At 39.0% G+C, this 20,512-nt stretch overlaps 1 protein-coding gene across 1 annotated transcript in view; it reads right to left on the reverse strand.

Annotated features, from left to right (window-relative positions):
* Nucleotides 1–6,272: 6,272 nt before the first annotated feature.
* Nucleotides 6,273–20,512, reverse strand: part of LOC127414601 (cyclin-dependent kinase 11B-like) — a 59,106-nt gene continuing 44,866 nt past the window's right edge. The window contains exons 16-19 of the mRNA XM_051652746.1: nt 15,090–15,206; nt 14,824–14,972; nt 8,903–9,092; nt 6,273–6,723 (exon numbers count right to left, since the gene is read on the reverse strand). Of these exons, the coding sequence (XP_051508706.1) occupies nt 6,631–6,723; nt 8,903–9,092; nt 14,824–14,972; nt 15,090–15,206 (549 nt within the window). The 3' untranslated portion in view covers nt 6,273–6,630. The remainder of the gene's footprint in view (nt 6,724–8,902; nt 9,093–14,823; nt 14,973–15,089; nt 15,207–20,512) is intronic.

Here is a 20,512-nt window from a genome sequence, read left to right on the forward strand (position 1 = left end):
GTGGGTGAACAATTTTATTCTTTTTCCAACTTTTCAGCTTTAAGACGCTACACTTATATTTTGGCTCTTTATCTAGGGTCAAGGTGTAATTCACTTTGTCTAAATTCACATAAATAGGCTAAAGCCTTGCAAAAAATTTTTTATTGATTAATATATTAAACAAAGAAAAGCAAAACATATACAAACAGAATCAACCCCCCACTATTCCCCCCCCCCAATCCCCAACCCCACCCTGACCCCCAGCATCACCCCAAGTCATTTTTATTTGTATAGCGCCTTTCACAACACACATCATTTCAAAGCAGCTTTACAGAAGATCATGCATTAACAGAAAATGAAACTGTAATATCTATAATGTCTTAGAGTCATCATTGTGTATTTTGATAAAATACAGCTTTGAATTGTGTTTAAAAATAAGTAATTAAATAATAATTGTATTCATAATCCCAGTGAGCAAGCCGAAGGCAACTAAGGCAAGGAACACAAAACTCCATAAAATGTATGAACTGTAAGATTAATGACTAATGTCTCTGAAGTTCATCCTGGATTAACTGCAGAAGTTCACATAAATGTAATTGTCCTTGTTAGTTGGCTGATGAAGGGTTTTGTTGGCAATTATTTGATATTCTATGTATTCCAGTACACCCCAGTGGTCACACATGATTATAGACACACACACACACACATAACATATATATATATATATATAAAATAACCACACACATTAACCACTACACCTCTCTCTCCACTGCCCCTCCCTGAGAGCCCTCCAAAAACGCCACATATTTGCCCCATTTCCCCACAAACAAGTCCAAATTCCCCAGTCTTCCAGATGACCCTTCTTCAAAAGCCGCCACCCTCCCCATCTCTGAGCACCTCTCCTGAAATTGGGGTGCTCCAGCCGACTTCCATCCCCTTAAAACTATTTGTCTGGCTGGTTAGTACTGAATTTTTTATGTGCTTATTCTCTATATTGATGACTGCCCCATTGCCTAAAATACAGAGTCTGGGGCAAAATGAAATTTGAATGCCTAATACATCACACATAAAACTCTGAACCTTCAACCAAAATTCTTGGATCTTAACATCACCAAAAGGCATGGGTTGTGTCTCCATCTTCTGATTGAAATTGCCAGCAGGTGGGTGTGTCTTTAAGACCAAGCCTATACAATCCAGAGGGGGGTCCAATAGAATCGATGTAAAATCTTGAATTGCATAAGGCGCACCCTTGACCCAGACTTGACATTTTTTTAAATCCTAGCCCACACTCCCTCCTCCAATACCAAGTTTAAATCTTTCTCCCGTAATCTTTTGATAGAAGTTAAAGCTCCGTCCCCCAGACACTGATGCCTCAAGACCTTTTCCAAAAGCAGTAATCACCACTCCTATAGTGTCTGCCGCTTTAGGGGGTGTATGCTACTCCCAAAAATAGTACAGAGCAGGTGGTGCAGCTGCAAATACCTAAAAAAACTGAGATCTGGGAATCCCAAAATGTTGAACCAATTTTTCAAAGGATCTCAACACTCCACTCTCATATAGGTCACCGATTGTAGCAACCCCCCTCACAATCCACTCTGAACAGCAGAAAGGGGACTTATTATTACATAATTTGGGGTTCAGCCATATGCTCGAGGCAACATTTAAATAAATGTCTAAATTAAACACTCTGGACACTTTTGTCCATACCAAGTGCAAATGCGAGATAACGGGGTGTAACTTCTCCGGTTAGTTTGATAGAAAGGCTTTGCAATGGCGAAATAGGAGCAAGAACTTCCTGTTCAATACAAAACCAGGGAGGGGCTCTCTCAGGTGGAAGCGACCAATGAGCCAAATGTCTGAGACAGAATGCATAATAATAAAACAAAATCTTGGGTAGGCCTAGCCCACCTTTGTTAGTCGGCCTATGCAGCTTACTGAAATGTAATCTGGGATGTTTAACATTGCAAATGAAGGACTTCGCTATGCTATCAAATTGCTTGAAATAAGAGAGGGGGACATCTATAGAGACAGACTGTAGCAGGTAGTTGAATTTTGGAATACAATTCATTTTAATAACATTAACCTTCCCAATCATAGATAAATGTAATGAAGCCCACCTGCCCACATCGCTTGAAAACATTTTTATTAAAGGGTCAAAATTAACTAACTAAATCACACAAATTTGCTGGGAATAAAATACCCAAATACTTAATGCTCTGTTTGGGCCACTGAAAGGCACTCGGCTGAAAAGCCGTTACCTGGCAGTACGCTGTCAGAGCCAAAGCTTTGGATTTAGACCAATTAACTCTGTATCCTGAGAACTTAGAAAAGGAATGAATGGAGGCAAGGCATAGATCAAGTAGGGTCAGAGACGAATAATAAAATATCATCTGCGTAAAGCAAAAGCTTATGTGTCCCACCACCACCCCTGGAAAATCATCTTCCTTTCTTATCACGGCCGCTAATTGTTCCAGGGCAAGACAGAACAATAATGGGGAAAGAGGGCAACCCTGCCGGGTGCCCCTATCCAGAGTAAAATAATCTGAAATTAAACCATTTGTTGCTACCGGGCGTCTAAAGTAACTTAATCCATCCAATAAAAGTATTCCCAAACCCATATATTTCCAAAATCTTAAAAAGGTAATACCATTCTACCATATCAAATGCCTTTTCGGTGTCAAGTGAGATGGCAGCGACAGGAGTCTGATCATTAATACCGACCACATGATATTGATGAAACGCCTAATGTTATCAGAAGAGCTGCGGCCCCGAATAAACCCCACCTGATCTATAGGTACAATACACGTCATAACTTTACCTAATCGGTTAGCCAAACTTTTTGACAATATTTTTACATCTAGTTGGATCAGGGAAATTGGACGGTAACTCTTACACTTGGATCTTTGTCCTTTTTAAGAATCAGACTGATCTGGGCTTGTGTCATGGTTGATGGAAGCTTTCCATTCTTTAATGATTCTGTATAATCTTCTAACAAAAGTGGTGCCAGTTCTGTATCATAAGATCTAAAATTTCAGTAACAAATCCATCTGGCCCCAGAGCCTTGCCTGTAGGCAAGACCTTTATTACCTCGACAAGCTCCTCCAAGGTTATCTCAGAATCAAGATAATTATTTTGCTCAGTCGTCTGTTTAGCAAGTTCTAATGGTTCCACAACATTTCTAATATCTTTATCAGTAGACGAAGACGTGGAGCTATAGAGATCAAGATAGAATTCTTTAAAAGCATTATTAATATCAACCGAGGTAAAAATTTCACCACCAGCAGATTTCACTGGTAGAAAAAGACTCTCTCTGCTTTATATATCTAGCCAAAAGCTTCCCTGCTTTGTCCCCTGACTCAAAGTATGACTGTCTTGCCATGAATAGCCAAAACTCCATCTTCCGTGACAAAATAGTATTATATCTGTATTTCAATCGGGTCAGTTCTCATCAGCGTAAGGTGTGTAAATATTAGTCAGAATCAGACTTTGCCCCTGAATTTCTGCTAAAACAATAATAACTCTTCCTTATTTATCTTTACTCTGTTTGAGACATTTGAATTGTAGATGTTTACTTATCAATGTAATGACCCCCCTGCTCTTACTTGAGCCAGCACTGAAGAAAGCATGTCCACCCCATATTTTCCCAAATTTTCCAGCTTCCTGCAGGAAAAGATGCATTTCTTGAAGAAACACTATATCATATTTCTTACGTTTAAGAAGAGAAATAACCTTCCTCCTTCTTATGGGATGCCCCAACCCATTCACATTCCACGTGGAGAGAGACAATCCACTCATATTAACATCTGACATTTTGACATATTAGAAAAAATAGATTGCGTCAAAAATAAAATTATAAAGACCACATTCCAACATTAGTGCAACAATCAAACTCCAAACTACCCCCCGAACCAAACAAACAGAAAAAAGAAAATGTGCGCATTAACCCCGCGCACAACAGCACCAACTGGTTTCCATCCCTCTAAACTCAAACAGTCCATGTATGCCTACGAGAACCCCCGTGACAACTTTGCCATCAGATTTCTCAAGTCCGGTGTTTCTATACAAATTTTGTGAGACAGAATTACACAACAGAAGATAATCTATAAAACAAACTCCAGCCAATAGGCGGAATAAACACACAGAATGTGTAGATTCATTCACATAACTGTCCTGAAGGTGTGTTCCTCCACAAAACAAGCTCCAGCCGCTAGCGGGACCAGCACAAAAAAATAAAAAAAATAAAAGCCTTTCAGTTTCCTTGGACAGTCAAACGAATGTTCAGTGAGCCGGCCCATTCGACTGCTACATGAGTGCACCAAATGACCCAATCACTCTTAATGACCTGCAAGAAATACTCCAAAAAAACAAACTCCAACCAATAGGAGGCATAAGCACAAAGAACATGCAGATTCATCCATAACACTGTCCCGAAGGAGTGCTATTCCATAAAACAAACTGCAGCCGCTAGGCGGAACCAGCACAAAAAGAAACAAAAAAGGCATCCAGTTTCCTTGGATGGTCAAGTGAATGTTTAATGAGTCAGGCCCACTCGGCTGCATCGTGAGTACAACAAGATGACTTACTCCATTGACTTTATGAAGGACAATGCTTGCTGGGGGCATGTGAATATTTTACAGCCATCCTTAGTCTCTATTCTCAATTTGGCAGGGAACATCAGTGCAAAAGCAACCTTCCATTGATGTAAGAGTTTCTTGCATTTCTCTCGTTAAATTCACAAAGTCTGGGAACAAGAAAATGTTGTGGTTCTTCCAAGAAAGCCTTCTTTTACTCCTCGCCTCATGTAGCGTGCGCACTTTGCTAGTTTGAATACTTTTTGTGTCATAAACCATTGAGAACGGCGTTCACACATCCGAACCTCACATGGTGCCATGCAACCTAGCACATCTTTTTAATGTTGTTACATCTGTACACCAACTTTCATTGATGTAAAAGCATGTTCCACCGCCTCTCGTTTTCCCCGTTAACTCCGCAATGTGATTTGCTCTGAACAGCTGTAAGCCCGGCAGATGTAATGCGCTGTCCGGAGTGGCTTTACTCAGCCAGGTTTCTGTGAAACACAAGGCAGCAGAGTTTGAAAAGTCCTTGTTTGTACGGGTGAGATGTAGCTCGTCCGTTTTGTTAGGGAGAGAGCAGAGATTCACTAGATGAATACTCGGCAGCACTGTTCAAAAGTCGCTCTGACGGAGCTTGACCATAAGCTCGTTTCCCTCGCTTGCGTCTTTAACAACACAGCAGTGCCTCCGACTAAAATGTCCAGCAAACCGTCAGAATATTCCAAAACCGGGATAAGATTGTCTGGTATGTGCTGCCAAATGTTCAGCAGTTTGTCCCTGGTAAAACTGATTGTAAAAAATTACTAAGCACAGGACAAACAAAAACAAACAAAAAAATTGGAGAGCTCCACACCGAGGTGGCCATTCGCGACGCCATCTTGAGAATCAGATGACAGATAGATGACATACTTCTGAAATGCCATATTATATATAGCTGTAAACAAGCGATTACAAACTAGATCATTAAGATCAAAAATATTCTGTGATTAATAACGGAAGCCTGTATTCGTTTTCTGTTCCCCTGTGCTTTCAAACGCATCAGCGTATGTTTTTTGCTGTTAATGTGATGGTAAACTGATGTAAAAAATTGCCAAATAAATAAAACATGTCGCTTCACAGTGCTGATACTTTACAGAGTCATGATGACCATCTTTTTACAGTATCTAAACCATATGGGTAGATGAAAAAGCGGTGGCTCAAGGTTAGTTACGTTGATATCACAAAGCTTTTCATGAATATTGCAGCCCGTCTTTTCGATACAATAGCAGTGGATAGTGCCTCACATTATAATACAAATAAGGACCCAAAAGTATCATCATTGTGCCTCCTGCGTCACATTCCTGCATTCATTTTCTAAAGGCATTAACTTTCATGAGTGCTGAGAGAAGCTTGGTTACATTCGCTCACGTTGTTTAACGCTAAAACACAGACTACTTTTGCAATACTTTGAAGGCTTTTTTAAGCTTTAAAGTGAGGCACTATCCACTGCCATTGGATTGAAAAGACAGCACGTGAATTACATTAAAACATCTCCTTTTGTGTTTTGCCTAAGAAAGCAAGTCATGAAGGAAGGTTTGAGATGAAATGAGAATGAGTAAATATTGACAGAAATTTAATGTCTGGATGAACAACTCATTTTAATTAGGATAGGAAAAAGACTTTTAACAGAAAAAATTCAGCTTAAAAATTAGTAAACAGATCTGTGCAACAGAGACAATGGTGTTTCAAATGGTTTTATTTCATACACTTATGATGTCACGAATGCATTTTTGACATTACATTATACCGTGTTACAATTACAGAGACAGAACATGTCAGAATAAAAGAAGTCTGAAAAAGTCTCTTTCCTGCTGCTGGTTTTAAAACTAGACAAACAGAAAACAAAAGAACGCTGTCATATTTTAGATGAACATGAGTAATTTGAAGCACTTGGAGGTCCTCAATGCCAGTTAAAACAGTTCCCCAAAGTCTCTCATGCTCAGTGAAGTTCAGTGAACTCACTGAGTTCTCAAACAGAGTCTGACCATCACGTCACATAATGAAAGAACGCCCTTGGCAGTGGGACAGCCTCTCGAGCTCAGAACTTCAAGCTGAATCCTGGACCAGCTTTAGAGGCGCCCTGGTTAGCAGTGGTCAAATGGAAACCAGTATCCTTAAGATCATCATCACCCTGAAGACAACAACAGAAAAGATGTGGGGAAAAAATTAATGTAGATCATTTGGAATATTTAAGATAACAACATTAAAATAGATAGGTACACTTCCTGAAGAAAATGTAACACAATGTCCCACCAACTGCCCCAAGTTGAAAGAGGCAACCCCCATGACAGTAGGATGTTCTGGTTTGGAGATATGTGATTTGTTACTTGGTTGCTAGGGTAACCCCACATGGTTACTAGGCAGTTCCCAAGGTGATACTCAAAAAGCTCCTTGCTATCCTGAGTGAAATAAGTAAACCTTGAAGTCTCTACGATTTTCTGGTGCAGAGATATGTGATTTGTTACTTGGTTGCTAGGGTAAGCCCATGTGGTTGCTAGGCAGTTACCAGGGTGATACTTATCAAGGCTCCTTGCTATCTTGAGTGAAATAATTCAACCCGGAAGTCTCTACGATGTTCTGGTGCAGAGATATGTGATTTGTTACTTGGTTGCTAGGGTAAGCCCATGTGGTTGCTAGGCAGTTACCATGGTGATACTTAACATGGCTACTTGCTATCCTGAGTGAAATAAGTCAACCCGGAAGTCCCTACAGCATTCTGATCCTAAGATACCCATCTTAGTCAATGGTGTTTGGATGCTAGGGTGCTCTAAATGGTTGCTAGGGCATGGCTAAGTAGTTCCCATGATGATGGTTGTAGACTGGTTACTCACCCAATGAAAACAAGCCAACTGTCATGTCTCTAGGACATTCTGATCTGAAGATATCACACTCTTAAGTGAAAGCAATAGTGTTGGTTGCTAGGGTGCTCTAAATGGTTGCCAGGGTGTGGTTAGCCAGTGAACAGAGAGATTCTTATTGGCTGCTTACTAACCTGACTCATAAGAGCCAATCCCCAAGTGTTTATGACATTCTGTTCTGAAGATTTCCTTCTGAGACATTTTGAATGGAAGTTAATGGGGGGTGGTTGCTAGGGTCCCATAAATGGTTGTTAGGGCATGGCTATGCCATTTCCAAGGTGATATTTAAAGAGTGATTGGTATCCCGACTGAAATGAGCCCACCCCCATGTATCTATGTCATTCTGATTGGGAGATTTGATCTGGCAACTTTCTTGCATTGACTGCCATAGTAGTAACAAAATTCTCTTCCCATAGTACCCTATGGGACTTTTTGGTATGGTTTTTTGTCCACCTTTTTACCCCCTGGGGTACATTTTACCCCCAAACACAGGGTATGTTCGAACATGGCTTGCTAACCCGAATCAAATGAGAGCACCCACGTGTGTCTAGGACATTCTGATCAGAAGATATCACACTCAGCCATTTTTAATGGAAGTCAGTGGGGATGGTTGCTAGGGTGCTCTAAATGGTTGTTAGGGTGTGGCTAAGTAGTTTTTCAAATGGATACATGAAGACTGATTGCTCACCCATGTGAAATAAGCCAACTGCCATGTCTGTAGTATGTTCTGATCCAAAGATATCCCTCTCAGCCATTTTTAATGGAAGTCAATAGGGCTGGATGCTAGGGTGCTCTAAATTGTTGCTAGGGTGTGGCTAGCCAGTGACCAGAGAAATTCTTATTGGCTGATTACTAATCTGACTGAAAAGAGCCAATTGCTAGGATAACCCCATCTGGTTGGTAGGCAGTTACCAAGGTGATGCTTAACATGGCTACTTGCTATCCTGAGTGAAATAAGTCAACCCGGAAGTCTCTACGATTTTCTGGTTCAGAGATATGTGATTTGTTACTTGATTGCTAGGGTAACCCCATCTGGTCGCTAGGCAGTTACCAGGGTGATACTCAAAATGCTCCTTGCTAGACTGAGTCAAACAAGCTAAAGAGGAAGTCTCTACGATGTTCTGGTGCAGAGATATGTGATTTGTTACTTGGTTGCTAGGGTAACCCCATCTGGTTGCTAGGCAGTTACCAAGGTGATACTTAACATGGCTCCTTGCTATCCTGAGTGAAATAACTCAACCCGGAAGTCTCTACGACATTCTGATCCTGAGATACCCATCTTATCTTTGCTTTGCAAGCACCACTAATTAAATGACAAAGTGATTTTGAATTACTGTAGCTGAACTGGGCACTTAGAAATATTCCTCTTGGTCAACAGAGTGACAGAGTGAAATAGGATATTACATGAGAAAATAAGAATATTAATTTAAAAAGCCATTAAAGTTTTAGTACCAGCTGACTGAAATCCAGGCCTCCCTCCGGGGGTTTCGGGCTGGTTCCTCTCTTCACACGCTGCTGCTCACTCTTGGCCGGCCAGGTGGGGAACATGGAGGGCTCGATGGGGAGCTGCGTCTCACGGAAATATTCGTGTTTGAGAGCATCATCAGCGCTGATCCGCTTGGCAGGACAGTACGTTAGAAATCTGAGACAAGCGAAGAGCAAATTCATAAGACAAATCAATGTCACACCAAAAACAGCTGAACTGATGCAGTGGGTTAGACTGTAAACGTCTTACACAGGGCTCAGGAATCCTTGACTCTTCATTCTATTTATTTATCAAATGTCCATTTATTTGGCAAGTAGTAGAAGTGGGGGAAAAATACTAAGTATTGACAGCATTTTGAGGTCAAATATCACAATATTTTATGTCCCTTATAGGACAGGGAGGGAATTTATTTTCTGAAATATTTTGCATCCCCTCACAATAATTTGGGGTTTCCTCACAATAGCTTTAGCCATTCCTCATGAAAATGAACCATTGTTTTACTACAGTAACTATAGTTCAACTATTGTATTTCTAGTAAACCCATAAACACAAAATTTACCATGGTTGGGCTATAGTAACCATATTTTTGCCATGATATTTGTGGTAAAACCATAGTAATAATACAGGAGAACCAAAACTATGGTAATAAAATCAATAATTCTGCCAAAAAAAACATGGTTAACACCATGGTTATTTAGTGGAATGGTTTTAAAACCATGGTTCTTCCCTCACAAGATGGTTACTACAGTCATGTTTAATTTTCACATAATTTTACATTTTTCTGGGTGGAAACCATGTTTTTTAAAAAACAATACTTGTATCACAAATTTATCATGATGTTACTATAGTAAAACTCTAGTAACCATGTTTTTTTTTTTTTTTTTTTTTTTGACAATTAAGCAGCACTCAGATCAAGTGTGTAAGAAGATAAAATGTGCTGTGGCATTAGGTTAAAAAAAAAAAAAAAAAAAAAAACTTCTATTGGACCTAAATGCAAACTCAGAACAAGTTAAGAATAGAAGTCTACAGCTTTCATTTGCGGATGGCAAGGATTTTCATGTAACGATAAACACGCTGGAAACAAGCAAATCTGTCTACAGTTTTAAACAAAAAAAAATCTATATAATATTGTACAGCCATGTCCCTGATGATTTCCACCCCGAGAAAATGCAGCAATGTACAGTCAGCCAGTCATGCATTTTAAAAATAAACCCTTTCAGGGCGACATAAGACCTCTCTGGGGACCTCGTCACGTGAGAAAGAGGGTCTTATTTTAAATTTTGAGATTGTCATAATTTTATGCGGTACCTTGCGGTCTGAATCATTACAGCAACAAGCTCCAACAAGCACACTGTGACTTTCTGTCCAGGGCAGAGACAGCACTCAACACTCACAAACCAGAGGAGTTCTTCATATCAAACAGCTGAATGAACCAGAATGCAGAACATCTTCAAAACTAATTTCAACTTAACATGCTGTATTAAAAACGCGATGGTTACGGCGTTAAAAAACAAGTTAACCGTGGTTTGCAAATACACGTATCAGCCAGGATGAAACAGAGGAGTGTGCTTAAAGGTGCAGTATGTAAGATTCAGAACCCCTTGTTATTAATGACACCTGTGGCCATTAAGTGAACTGCAGCCAGCTACCTGTTGCTTGTCCTCGCGCACACACTCCATAGGGACGCGAGCGAGTGAGCATCGGCCAAAACAATGACGTAACGTACAAAGAGACTGAACATGATTCACCGGCATCATGCTGACAGATGAGCATAATTAAAATTACACAGTTATGATTGTTTTACTACAAACTTTGAGACTGTATATTATATTTGACTCTCCAGTGCTGGAACAGGGCTAAAACAAAGTGTGGATATAGGTCTGAATATGTGAGACTGTAGTTTGAAGTAATCACTTTTCTTTGCATGATACATTGACTGCATTTATATAATAGCCTATGTCAGCGTCAGCTAGCTAGTCAGCTTTATCAATAGCTGTTAGCTAAATTTGGTGGATGATGACAGTAGCATCATCCTAAATAGACTGTACATTATAAATATGTTGACACAATTCAGTATTGATGTGATTCCATCACAACTGTCATTTTGATATATCGATGCGTTATTGTTTTATAATAATAGAATGTATATGTTTTCTGTATAACCAAGTTACGTTACACTAATGAATGGGTCTTTTTGCATTATCTTGAACATTGTCTAGCATTCATGTGTTATTGTAGTTTACCTTGCTTAATAATTACAGATTAACATTGATTATGACAGTTACTGTGCAGGCAAGATCAAGTTAGCTAAAATTACACAGATCAATCCGTATGGCACAATATTTCACATGCTTTGCAGTTATGTAATCTTACCTGTCCAATAAGAATGCCGACGTTACCTAGTGTTACAGACTGTCTTTTGACGCAGAAGAGAAGCTATTACTGAGGCAAGGCTCTCGGGAGCGCGCATAAACGTCACATCCTTTGGATTTTCCCGGCAAAAGCGATCCGCTCCCTTCACATGAAAATCAGTCTACAGGCTTTAATAGGCAACCTAGGAAGTCTGGGAAGGACTCATTTTTTTAAGTTGCGTTACAAGCCGTTCACACATTGGCAAAAAATGAAAATTGTTACATATTGCACCTTTAAGATAAAAAAAAAAAAGCAGAGAGACTTGCTTTTTGAGAATTGTCTCACTGAGTTGGCCAGCTAGTCTTCCCATAATGACAAAATATGAGGCAGTTTATTTTATTTATGCCATTATTTGTACTTTATGTAACAGACTACGTTATAAAAGCCTATAATAATGAATATGCGAGAAACTGGAAGAACAACAAAATGCAGTGCAGCAGCTAAAGACATCTGTCTGACATAACATTAAAACTAATTTAACCAACCCACAGATTTAATATTAGCAAACTATAGTTTTGGCAAGTCGTTTAGGACATCTACTTTGTGCATGACGTGTAATTTTTCCAACAACTGTTTAAGGACAGACTGTTTCACTTTTAATTGACTATTACAATTCCATAAAATTATGTCAAGCCTTTAGGCAATTAGCCAATTAGCTTCTGATAGGAGGTGTACTGAATTGGAGGTGTACCTGTGGATGTATTTTAAGGCCTATCTTCAAACTCAGTGCCTCTTTGCTTGACATCATGGGAAAAACAAAAGAAATCAGCCAAGACCTCAGAAAAATTATTGTGGACCTCCACAAGTCTGGTTCATCCTTGGGAGCAATTTCCAAATGCCTGAAGGTACCACGTTCATCTGTACAAACAATAGTATGCAAGTATAAACACCATGGGATCACACAGCCATCATACCGCTCAGGAAGGAGATGCATTCTGTCTCCTAGAGATGAATGTAGTTTGGTGCGAAAAGTGCAAATCAATCCCAGAACAACAGCAAAGGACCTTGTGAAGATGTTGGAAGAAAACAGGTAGACAAGTATCTATATCCACAGTAAAACGAGTCCTATATCAACATAACCTGAAAGGCTGCTCAGCAAGGAAGAAGCCACTGCTCCAAAACCACCATAAAAAAGCCAGACTACAGTTTGCAAGTGCACATGGGGACAAAGATCTTACTTTTTGGAGACATGTCCTTTGGTCTAATGAAACAAAAATTGAACTGTTTGGCCATAATGACCATCGTTATGTTTGGAAGCCAAAGAACACCATCCCAACCGTGAAGCATGGAGGAGGCAGCCTCATGTTGTGCGGGTGCTTCGCTGCAGGAGGGACTGGTGCACTTCACAAAATAGATGGCATCACGAGGAAGGAAAATTATGTGGATATATTGGAGCATCATCTCAAGACATCAGCCAGGAAGTTAAAGCTCAGTCGAAAATGTGTCTTACAAATGAACAATGACCCCAAGCATACCTCCAAAGTTGTGGCAAAATGGCTTAAGGAAAACAAAGTCAAGGTATTGGAGTGGCCATCACAAAGCCCTGACCTCAATCTGACAGAACATTTGTGGGCAGAACTGAAAAAGTGTGTACGAGCAAGGGGGCCAACAAACCTGACTCAGTTACACCAGTTCTGTCTGGAGGAATAGGCCAAAATTCCAGCAACTTATTGTGAGAAGCTTGTGGAAGGCTACCCAAAATGTTTGACCCAAGTTAAACAATTTAAAGGCAATGCTACCAAATACTAACAAAGTGTATGTAAACTTCTGACCCACTGGGAATGTGATGAAAGAAATAAACGTTGAAATAAATCATTCTCTCTACAATTAATCTGACATTTCACATTCTTAAATAAAGTAGTGATTCTAACTGACCTAAGACAGGGAATGTTTTCCATGATTAAATGTCAGAAATTGTGAAAAACTGAGTTTAAATGTATTTGACTAAGGTGTATGTAAACTTCTGACTTCAACTGTACATCTTCATCTTTCTATTCCTCTGTACCACCCATTTTCTCCTCTGCCTCTATCTATCTCATATGAGTGTGATATTTGCAGGTGGTCTGTGATGTATTTCATCACTGCACAAACAAGCTGTTCTTTCAGGTAGGTCCTTTCTGAACTATCTGTGAGCTTAAAGGGGTAGTTAATCTGAATATGTGCACATTCAAATTAGGGATGTGCAAAACTGTTTGTGCATGGTTGGGTTGTCTGAGCGAATAGTTGGTGTTCACGAACCTATGTATAATTGGGCATTGTTTCATGGAAATATGGACACTAAGCGCAGCCCTCTTACATGGTAACTAATTGATTTTCAACAAATAAAAAACTTTCAAAAGAAATGTATGAAGTAAAAGACTCCAATACAGAGTGTTTGTATTCATCCCGGCCGCAGAATTACCAAATTAATGTTACCGGAGCACTTGGACTCTCAGGGAGATCGTCACTCCGCATTCAAAAGTGCATCACAGTAAGATTTTATTGGGAGTGCTCGATATCTGGTTCATGTCATCAATCAGCATGTTGAACCTTTTTATGCTGCAGCAATTTATTAAAGCAGTGTCAGACAGAAGCAGCAAACGACTCCCAAAAAAAATACTGTCCTTTTAATCTCTCCTCAAAACCTTTGGGTAATGAATAACAATGGGAACATTACTCACAGCAGAGCATTTGTCATCCAACAGTGAATGTCTTGAAATGTATCGATTAATGCGGTGAATTTGTCCAGAAGTGATGCTTTGATGGCTGAAGCAGCACTGCATAAAAGTACTATGCTGATTCTTAGTCACTGATAAACACAGCAAGCTATCAACAGGAGATCGCTCTCCGAGAAGTTGCGTCTCTCAGCTATTTGAGAATTGCGTGTCCCGTTAAATGTGCCAATGCTATAAAATTCTGACTAGTCGACCTAACTAAACGACTAGTCGGTTGTTGGACCGTCCTGGTGTGATACAAGACAAAAAAAAAAACAACGACATTCAACATGATGCACATGCACAAATGAGATTTGAGAGCTACAGGGGAGGGGACGATCTTCAGTGAACAAAGACTTAACTTTTGGTTGTTCCTCACACAAAGCTATTGTATGACTTCAGAAATAAGGGATAATGCATAGTCAGACGGTCATCATCGCAAAATAATGCCAGACCGCATTTAGGTTTTCCTGCCTATTACATGACTACTTGCCAAATAAATAAGTGGACATGAAATATTGATCAAATTTTTTACAAAGAGAGGAAGAGACATCACTTGCCTGGGACAGTGGATAATCATACCATTAATTGGTCATTATGCAAAAATACTTGACCACAGAATGCAGCTATTGACCAATAAGAATTGGGGGAAAAATATGTCATGATACTTTAACACATTGTTGGAAGACTGTACAAAATAACTTTGTTTTTTGTTATATTTTGCACAGAGATAGATCCTACGGGAATGGTATATTTACATGTTGTGTGTGAGGAGCTCTTACTTGTTCATGAGGTCAAAGCCCTGGTCAGAGAGAAGAGCTCCAAAGCGTTTGCGCAGGTTGTTATAGGGGTATTCAGTAAAAGTAATCTTCTTAATTGCAGGCAGCTCATTGTAACCTGGCCAGATCTTCTCACTGGGAGAGCCCAAGTCCTACAATCATTACATATTACAGATTCAATATCCCCAAAACCATTAAACTGACAAATATTTAGAAAGGCTTCCTCTTGGTAGGCAAATGTTTATATTAAAATAACGTTTAATTCATACCTTGAATATTTTGTTAATTTGGTCGATGTCAGATTTGCCAGGGAATAAAGGTTTCTGGGTTAGGAGTTCTCCAAATATACAGCCCACCGACCACATGTCCACGGCTGTAGAGTATTCCTGCCAAAGGAATGAGAGATTATATGCATGTGATTTCAACAAGATGACATGGTTGCAAAATATAGCTAGATGCTAGTAAGTAACAAATAGCAATAAAGCACAACGGTGACTGCCAACTTCTACAGCAGCCAGAAACATTTTTGCACTCTTTTTCTCTATATGGATTTTAATCATCTATAACACTCCCATGAGACACTATGAATTACGTAATCAAATCAGAAACAACAGTACCATGGAAAACACTAGTTAGGCATGTAACTGTGGTTCTGTGTATTCCAGATGGTTGCCAGAAGCGGTGCTAAGCAATAGTGGATAATCACAGCGCCAGCCAGATAGTTCAAGAAAATATACCAAAAAAATCATGTTGTGACACAGCCAAAGCTGCAAGGACATAAGCCACAGCAGCTCAGTGACAAGCACATTCCAAGTGACAACTCACGTAACCAAAATTTTGTTTCATTCCCCCTGACCACCAGAGACGGTGCAAAGCACTAGTGGATGACACATACCAACATGGTCATGAGGAATGCAACCCACCTGAATTCATTAATGCCTCTCTAAAAGAACTGAAGAGCTCACAGCATGGGAGGCAGCAACATTGACCTTGGAAAGGAAACTCCCTGGAAGGCTGCCAGAAGATGAAGTAACAGTCCTGGTTGAACAGCAAAGTAATACCCTTGAGTATGGGTTGCTGGGCCTTATTATAGTCTAATATAATCACCCACAATCCAGCCTGACAGCCTCTGCTCAGACAAAGGAGCGCCTTTACACAACACTATAGTAAACAAACAACAGATCTGTCTGTCTGAATGGGGCGGTGGAATCTACACAAGACCTCAATGCCCACAGAGAGAATTCAAGCACAAGTGGCAAGTCCCACACATGAATGAGATGCAAAAACAGGTTTGAGATGCCTTGCACCTTTCAGGAAACTACAAACAATGACATGAGACCCAATAGAGGAATCAACGACCATGGCATGACCTGCAGATATGGCAGCAATGAACACCTTTAGAGTGGAGGCCACTTGTCATCATCCAAGAGATGTAAAAAGCTCAAGATTTTCGGAACATCACAGTATACAGGATCAATCCCTTGGCCCTAACATCATGAAGAGAAGATTCTCCAAGGAGAAGCATAAAGCTATCATGTTGAGGTAGCTCTGGTATTATGAATAGTATGGAACGCACTCAAAGACGCGAGTCGATCCTGAGAAAATGAGAGGTTCCTAAGAATTAGTTGAAAAGGATCTGCTTTGCTAAATCTGTTTATTGTTTTTTTTTCCAGTATTAACAGAATAAAAACATTAAATAAGATTAGGATTACTTCCCCAAAGAACATCCACAGAAAAACTACAACAAAAACATGAACACCCGACAACCCACCCCATCTCACTCCACTGAACATTCAGAGAGAGCTCTGTAATGAAGGATCAGATTAAAGGAAACAAAGTGCAGCTTACAACGTACATCTTCTCTGGAAAATCATCCAAAACCACCCAAAAACTAATATTATTAACTGTGGTCGAATCTACACTGAACAAAAATATAAACGCAACATGTAAAGTGTTGGTCCCATGTTTCATGAGCTGAAATAAAAGATCCCAGACATTTTCCATATGCAGTGATTAGATTACAGTAGGGCCTAATGAATTTATTTCAATTGACTAATTTCCTTAAATGAACTGTAACTCAGTCAAATCTTTGAAATTGTTGCATGAGGCATTTATATTTTTTTTCAGTATATAATGCAAATAGTCTGAAATAGACATATGCCTCTAGAGTGGCATGCACAAATTAACATGTCTGTGCAAATTCTTTCAATTATATAAATTTGTATCTCAGTCAGAGGAAGCAAAGACATTGCTTAAGTGCTACTTCAGTCCCAAAAGGTATAGCAGCATACTTTGGCTGTCAAATTCCCTGCTGTTCACCTGTATCCATTGTGGATTTTCCACAACACAACATGGGTTTAATAACGGTGGCGAAGAAGGTGGATGCGACATCAGGAGTATCGAAGCGGTGAGGCACGCTGTTAAGTGACAGATGAAGTCTACAGGTATATAGGATCCTGAATTAATTCACCGTTTTAAACTGTTCCCGCTGTTTCTTGAGTTCCATGGAGAAGTCAGGGAAGACTGAGATCTTTTATCCCCTGTAATACAAGCTCTCCATGCTACCAAGACAGTCGCAAGATTTCCTCCCTGGTTTTGAAGTGAAGGAAGTGTACAATGATGGGTCCCAGGGGTACCAGGACGCGGATTGGGTGTGACAGTCTAGTGCGCTTGTTCAATCTCCGGCGTCTGTGAAAATTTGTCCCCAAAAAGACCGTAGAAGAACAATGTCATGAAATGAGAGGGCAAAGGCATTTCAACGTTTTCAGGGATGCCTAGTATATGGAAATTATTCTGCCATAACTGATTTTCCACATTGTCCACCTTGCTTTAAGCATCTTATTATTTGTCTCAAAAGATTTACATTAACACTATAGAATGCTGATCCTCTCATCGATGCTTTTATTTTCTTGCCACTGTGATTATCTACTAGTGCTTAGTACTGCCTCTGGCGGTCGGGAGGATTGAAACAGAACTACTTAAATCCTTGACTATAAGAATACCAACAAATATATTTCAAAATGCAAAACATTCAGATAAATCTAGAAAATCTAATAGTTACAGAGTAGGGCTGGGTATCACCAACCACCTCACGATATGCAACCCAATAGATGTCAAGATTTAAACATATTGGGATACTTAATATCACAATTGGATCGCAATTGAAATGGAACCAAATGCGTGAGAAAGACCCGACATGTCTTTGAGAGAAAGAGTGAATGATGCGGGTTCATTGAAGTGGTTCTGACGAAAGAAATGGCGTCTCAGAGTTTGCTCTTATTTAAACAACCTGCTTCTTCATTATTTAACTGTTGGACATGTAATGAAATACAAATATCAATACAGGGACTCAAAGTATCGATAAGTGTTAGAATTGTGTCAGAGCTACCATGCAGCAGTAAGGGAGATAAGAGCAGTAAGGAGCAGCAGTAAAAAGCCAGTAGCCGCGAAAACACTGGACTGTCTACCCCCTCTGAACGGAATAATTATGTCAGACACACGACTTCGGCTTGGTAAGATTTCCCAATAATCTCTACAGAATAGTACCAAAAATTCAAAGAATAATTTGAATAGTTTAAATTAGTAATTTTAATGAGTTGTAAGATGTTAGGCTTAATAATAATTATCATTTTTTTTTAATTATTAATAGTTGCCCCCATGGATGAGTGCCAAGTATATAGTAGCGCTATAAGACATTATAAAAAAATGATTATAACATAGTACAAAGTATGTCATTCAGCCGACTTTTTTCGTCTACAGAACAGGGTAAGGCATATATACAGGTAGGTCTAAAAATATATATGTTTTTAATTTGGTAATTAATTATTTTATTTAATGCTTTATTCATTTTATAATTTATTTAGCCATAATTTATTAAATCCATAATCACGTACAATAAATTGGCTTTCAAGGATGTATACCTTGTCGTCATGATTAACACAGGCTAACAATTGGGGTAAATTCTGTCATTCTTTCCAAACCAGTTTTTTGCGACATTTGAAGTATCGATATAAGAGTTTATGCACTAGAGTTAAATGGAAAAATATTATGTCGACACTTGTGAAATTTTAATCACGTTTCCATCAGCTTTACTTTGATGCGCAAAAACTCCTTGGATGGAAATGTAGTTATAGTCATTCAGTCTTCATCTGTAAATTTCTTGGCGCACTTGGGCGTTTAGAATTTTCCAGCAGAAAAAGTCTAATTTCAATTAGTCATGAAAACTGGGACAGATAATGAACAATGTCACATTGTGACGGCAATTATTTGAAGGAAAAAAATAAAAATAAATCTTTTTGTAATTTTACAGGGTTTCTGCAGGTTTTATGAAGCTAAATTTAAGACTTTTTTAAAGACCTTTTTAAGACCAGCTAAAGAAAATGTAAGGAATCAATTGAAGGGAACACAATACATCAATATGTTCTCTAAATGTAAATGTCTAGGAGCACATGAAGAGTCATATTTAAAGCAACACTTCAAAGTTTAAAAATGCAACTTTCAATAGATCTCCATTACTTAAATAATTTTTCAAGAAGTATATTAAGGCTTGAATACCTCTGCTCCCAACCACCAGAATGTGGAAATAACTTATACCTTCTGATCAGACCAATTATATGAACTATATTCCTCTACAACACTGCTGTGTCACTTACTAACAGATGAAGCTGCACATTCCACCAACTGTACTGTATACAATTCAATGAATACTTAGCGGTCTAATGTAAGCCGTGTGACACAGAAATTAGGCCTAGTCTTCTCTCTAAAATAACTTAAACAGGGTGACCAGATTTTTAAAGTCTCAAAATGGGCGGGACACTTGTGTGTGTTTGTGTGTGTGAGAGTGTGTTTGTGTGTGCGTGTGTTTTTATTTATTACTGCCCTGAAGAAGCTATTTGACTTAACAGATCCTCACATATATTCTACAAGACAAAATAGTGACTGAATTTAAGCCCATGATCCTGTTCAGAAGTTTACATTCCCTTAGTTTTTTATATGGTGTGTTGCTTTCTCGATGATCAATGACTGTTTGTGTAATAATTGTTCATGAGTCCCTGCTTTGTCCTGAGCAGTGAAGATGTCCACTTTTCTTAAGAAAAACCCCCAACTACTGTACAATTATTTGGTTTCTCAGCATCTTCTGCACATTTGAGTTTTTAGACACTTGGGACAATTGAGGGACTAATACACAACTATAACAAAAGTTGCAAACAATTATTGATGCTCAAGAAGGCAACACAGTATGCCTCTTATGATTTGTGTAAATAAGAGTACATTTTGTGTTATGTATCTTTTGAAGGGCAATACTACATAAAAAATATCATCTTTTATCTCTTATAGGCTATTTGTATACATTCTGAAAGGGGTTTGGAAACTTAAAAAAACAAAAATATGTAAAACATCTGCACTCAACTGTATAGGCTATATACAGTTGAAGTCAGAAGTTTTCATACACCTTAGTCAAATACATTTAAACTCAGTTTTTCACAATTTCTGACATTTAATCATAGAAAACATTCCCTGTCTTAGGTCAGTTAGAATCACTACTTTATTTTAAGAATGTGAAATGTCAGATTAATTGTAGAGAGAATAATTTATTTCAGTTTTTATTTCTTTCATCACATTCCCGCTTCACGTTTGGGATGGTGTTATTCAGCTTGCAAGCCTCACCCTTTTTCCTCCAAACATATTGATG

This window comes from Myxocyprinus asiaticus, chromosome 24, assembly GCF_019703515.2.
Source record: "Myxocyprinus asiaticus isolate MX2 ecotype Aquarium Trade chromosome 24, UBuf_Myxa_2, whole genome shotgun sequence".
NCBI classification, from domain to species: Eukaryota; Metazoa; Chordata; class Actinopteri; order Cypriniformes; family Catostomidae; genus Myxocyprinus; species Myxocyprinus asiaticus.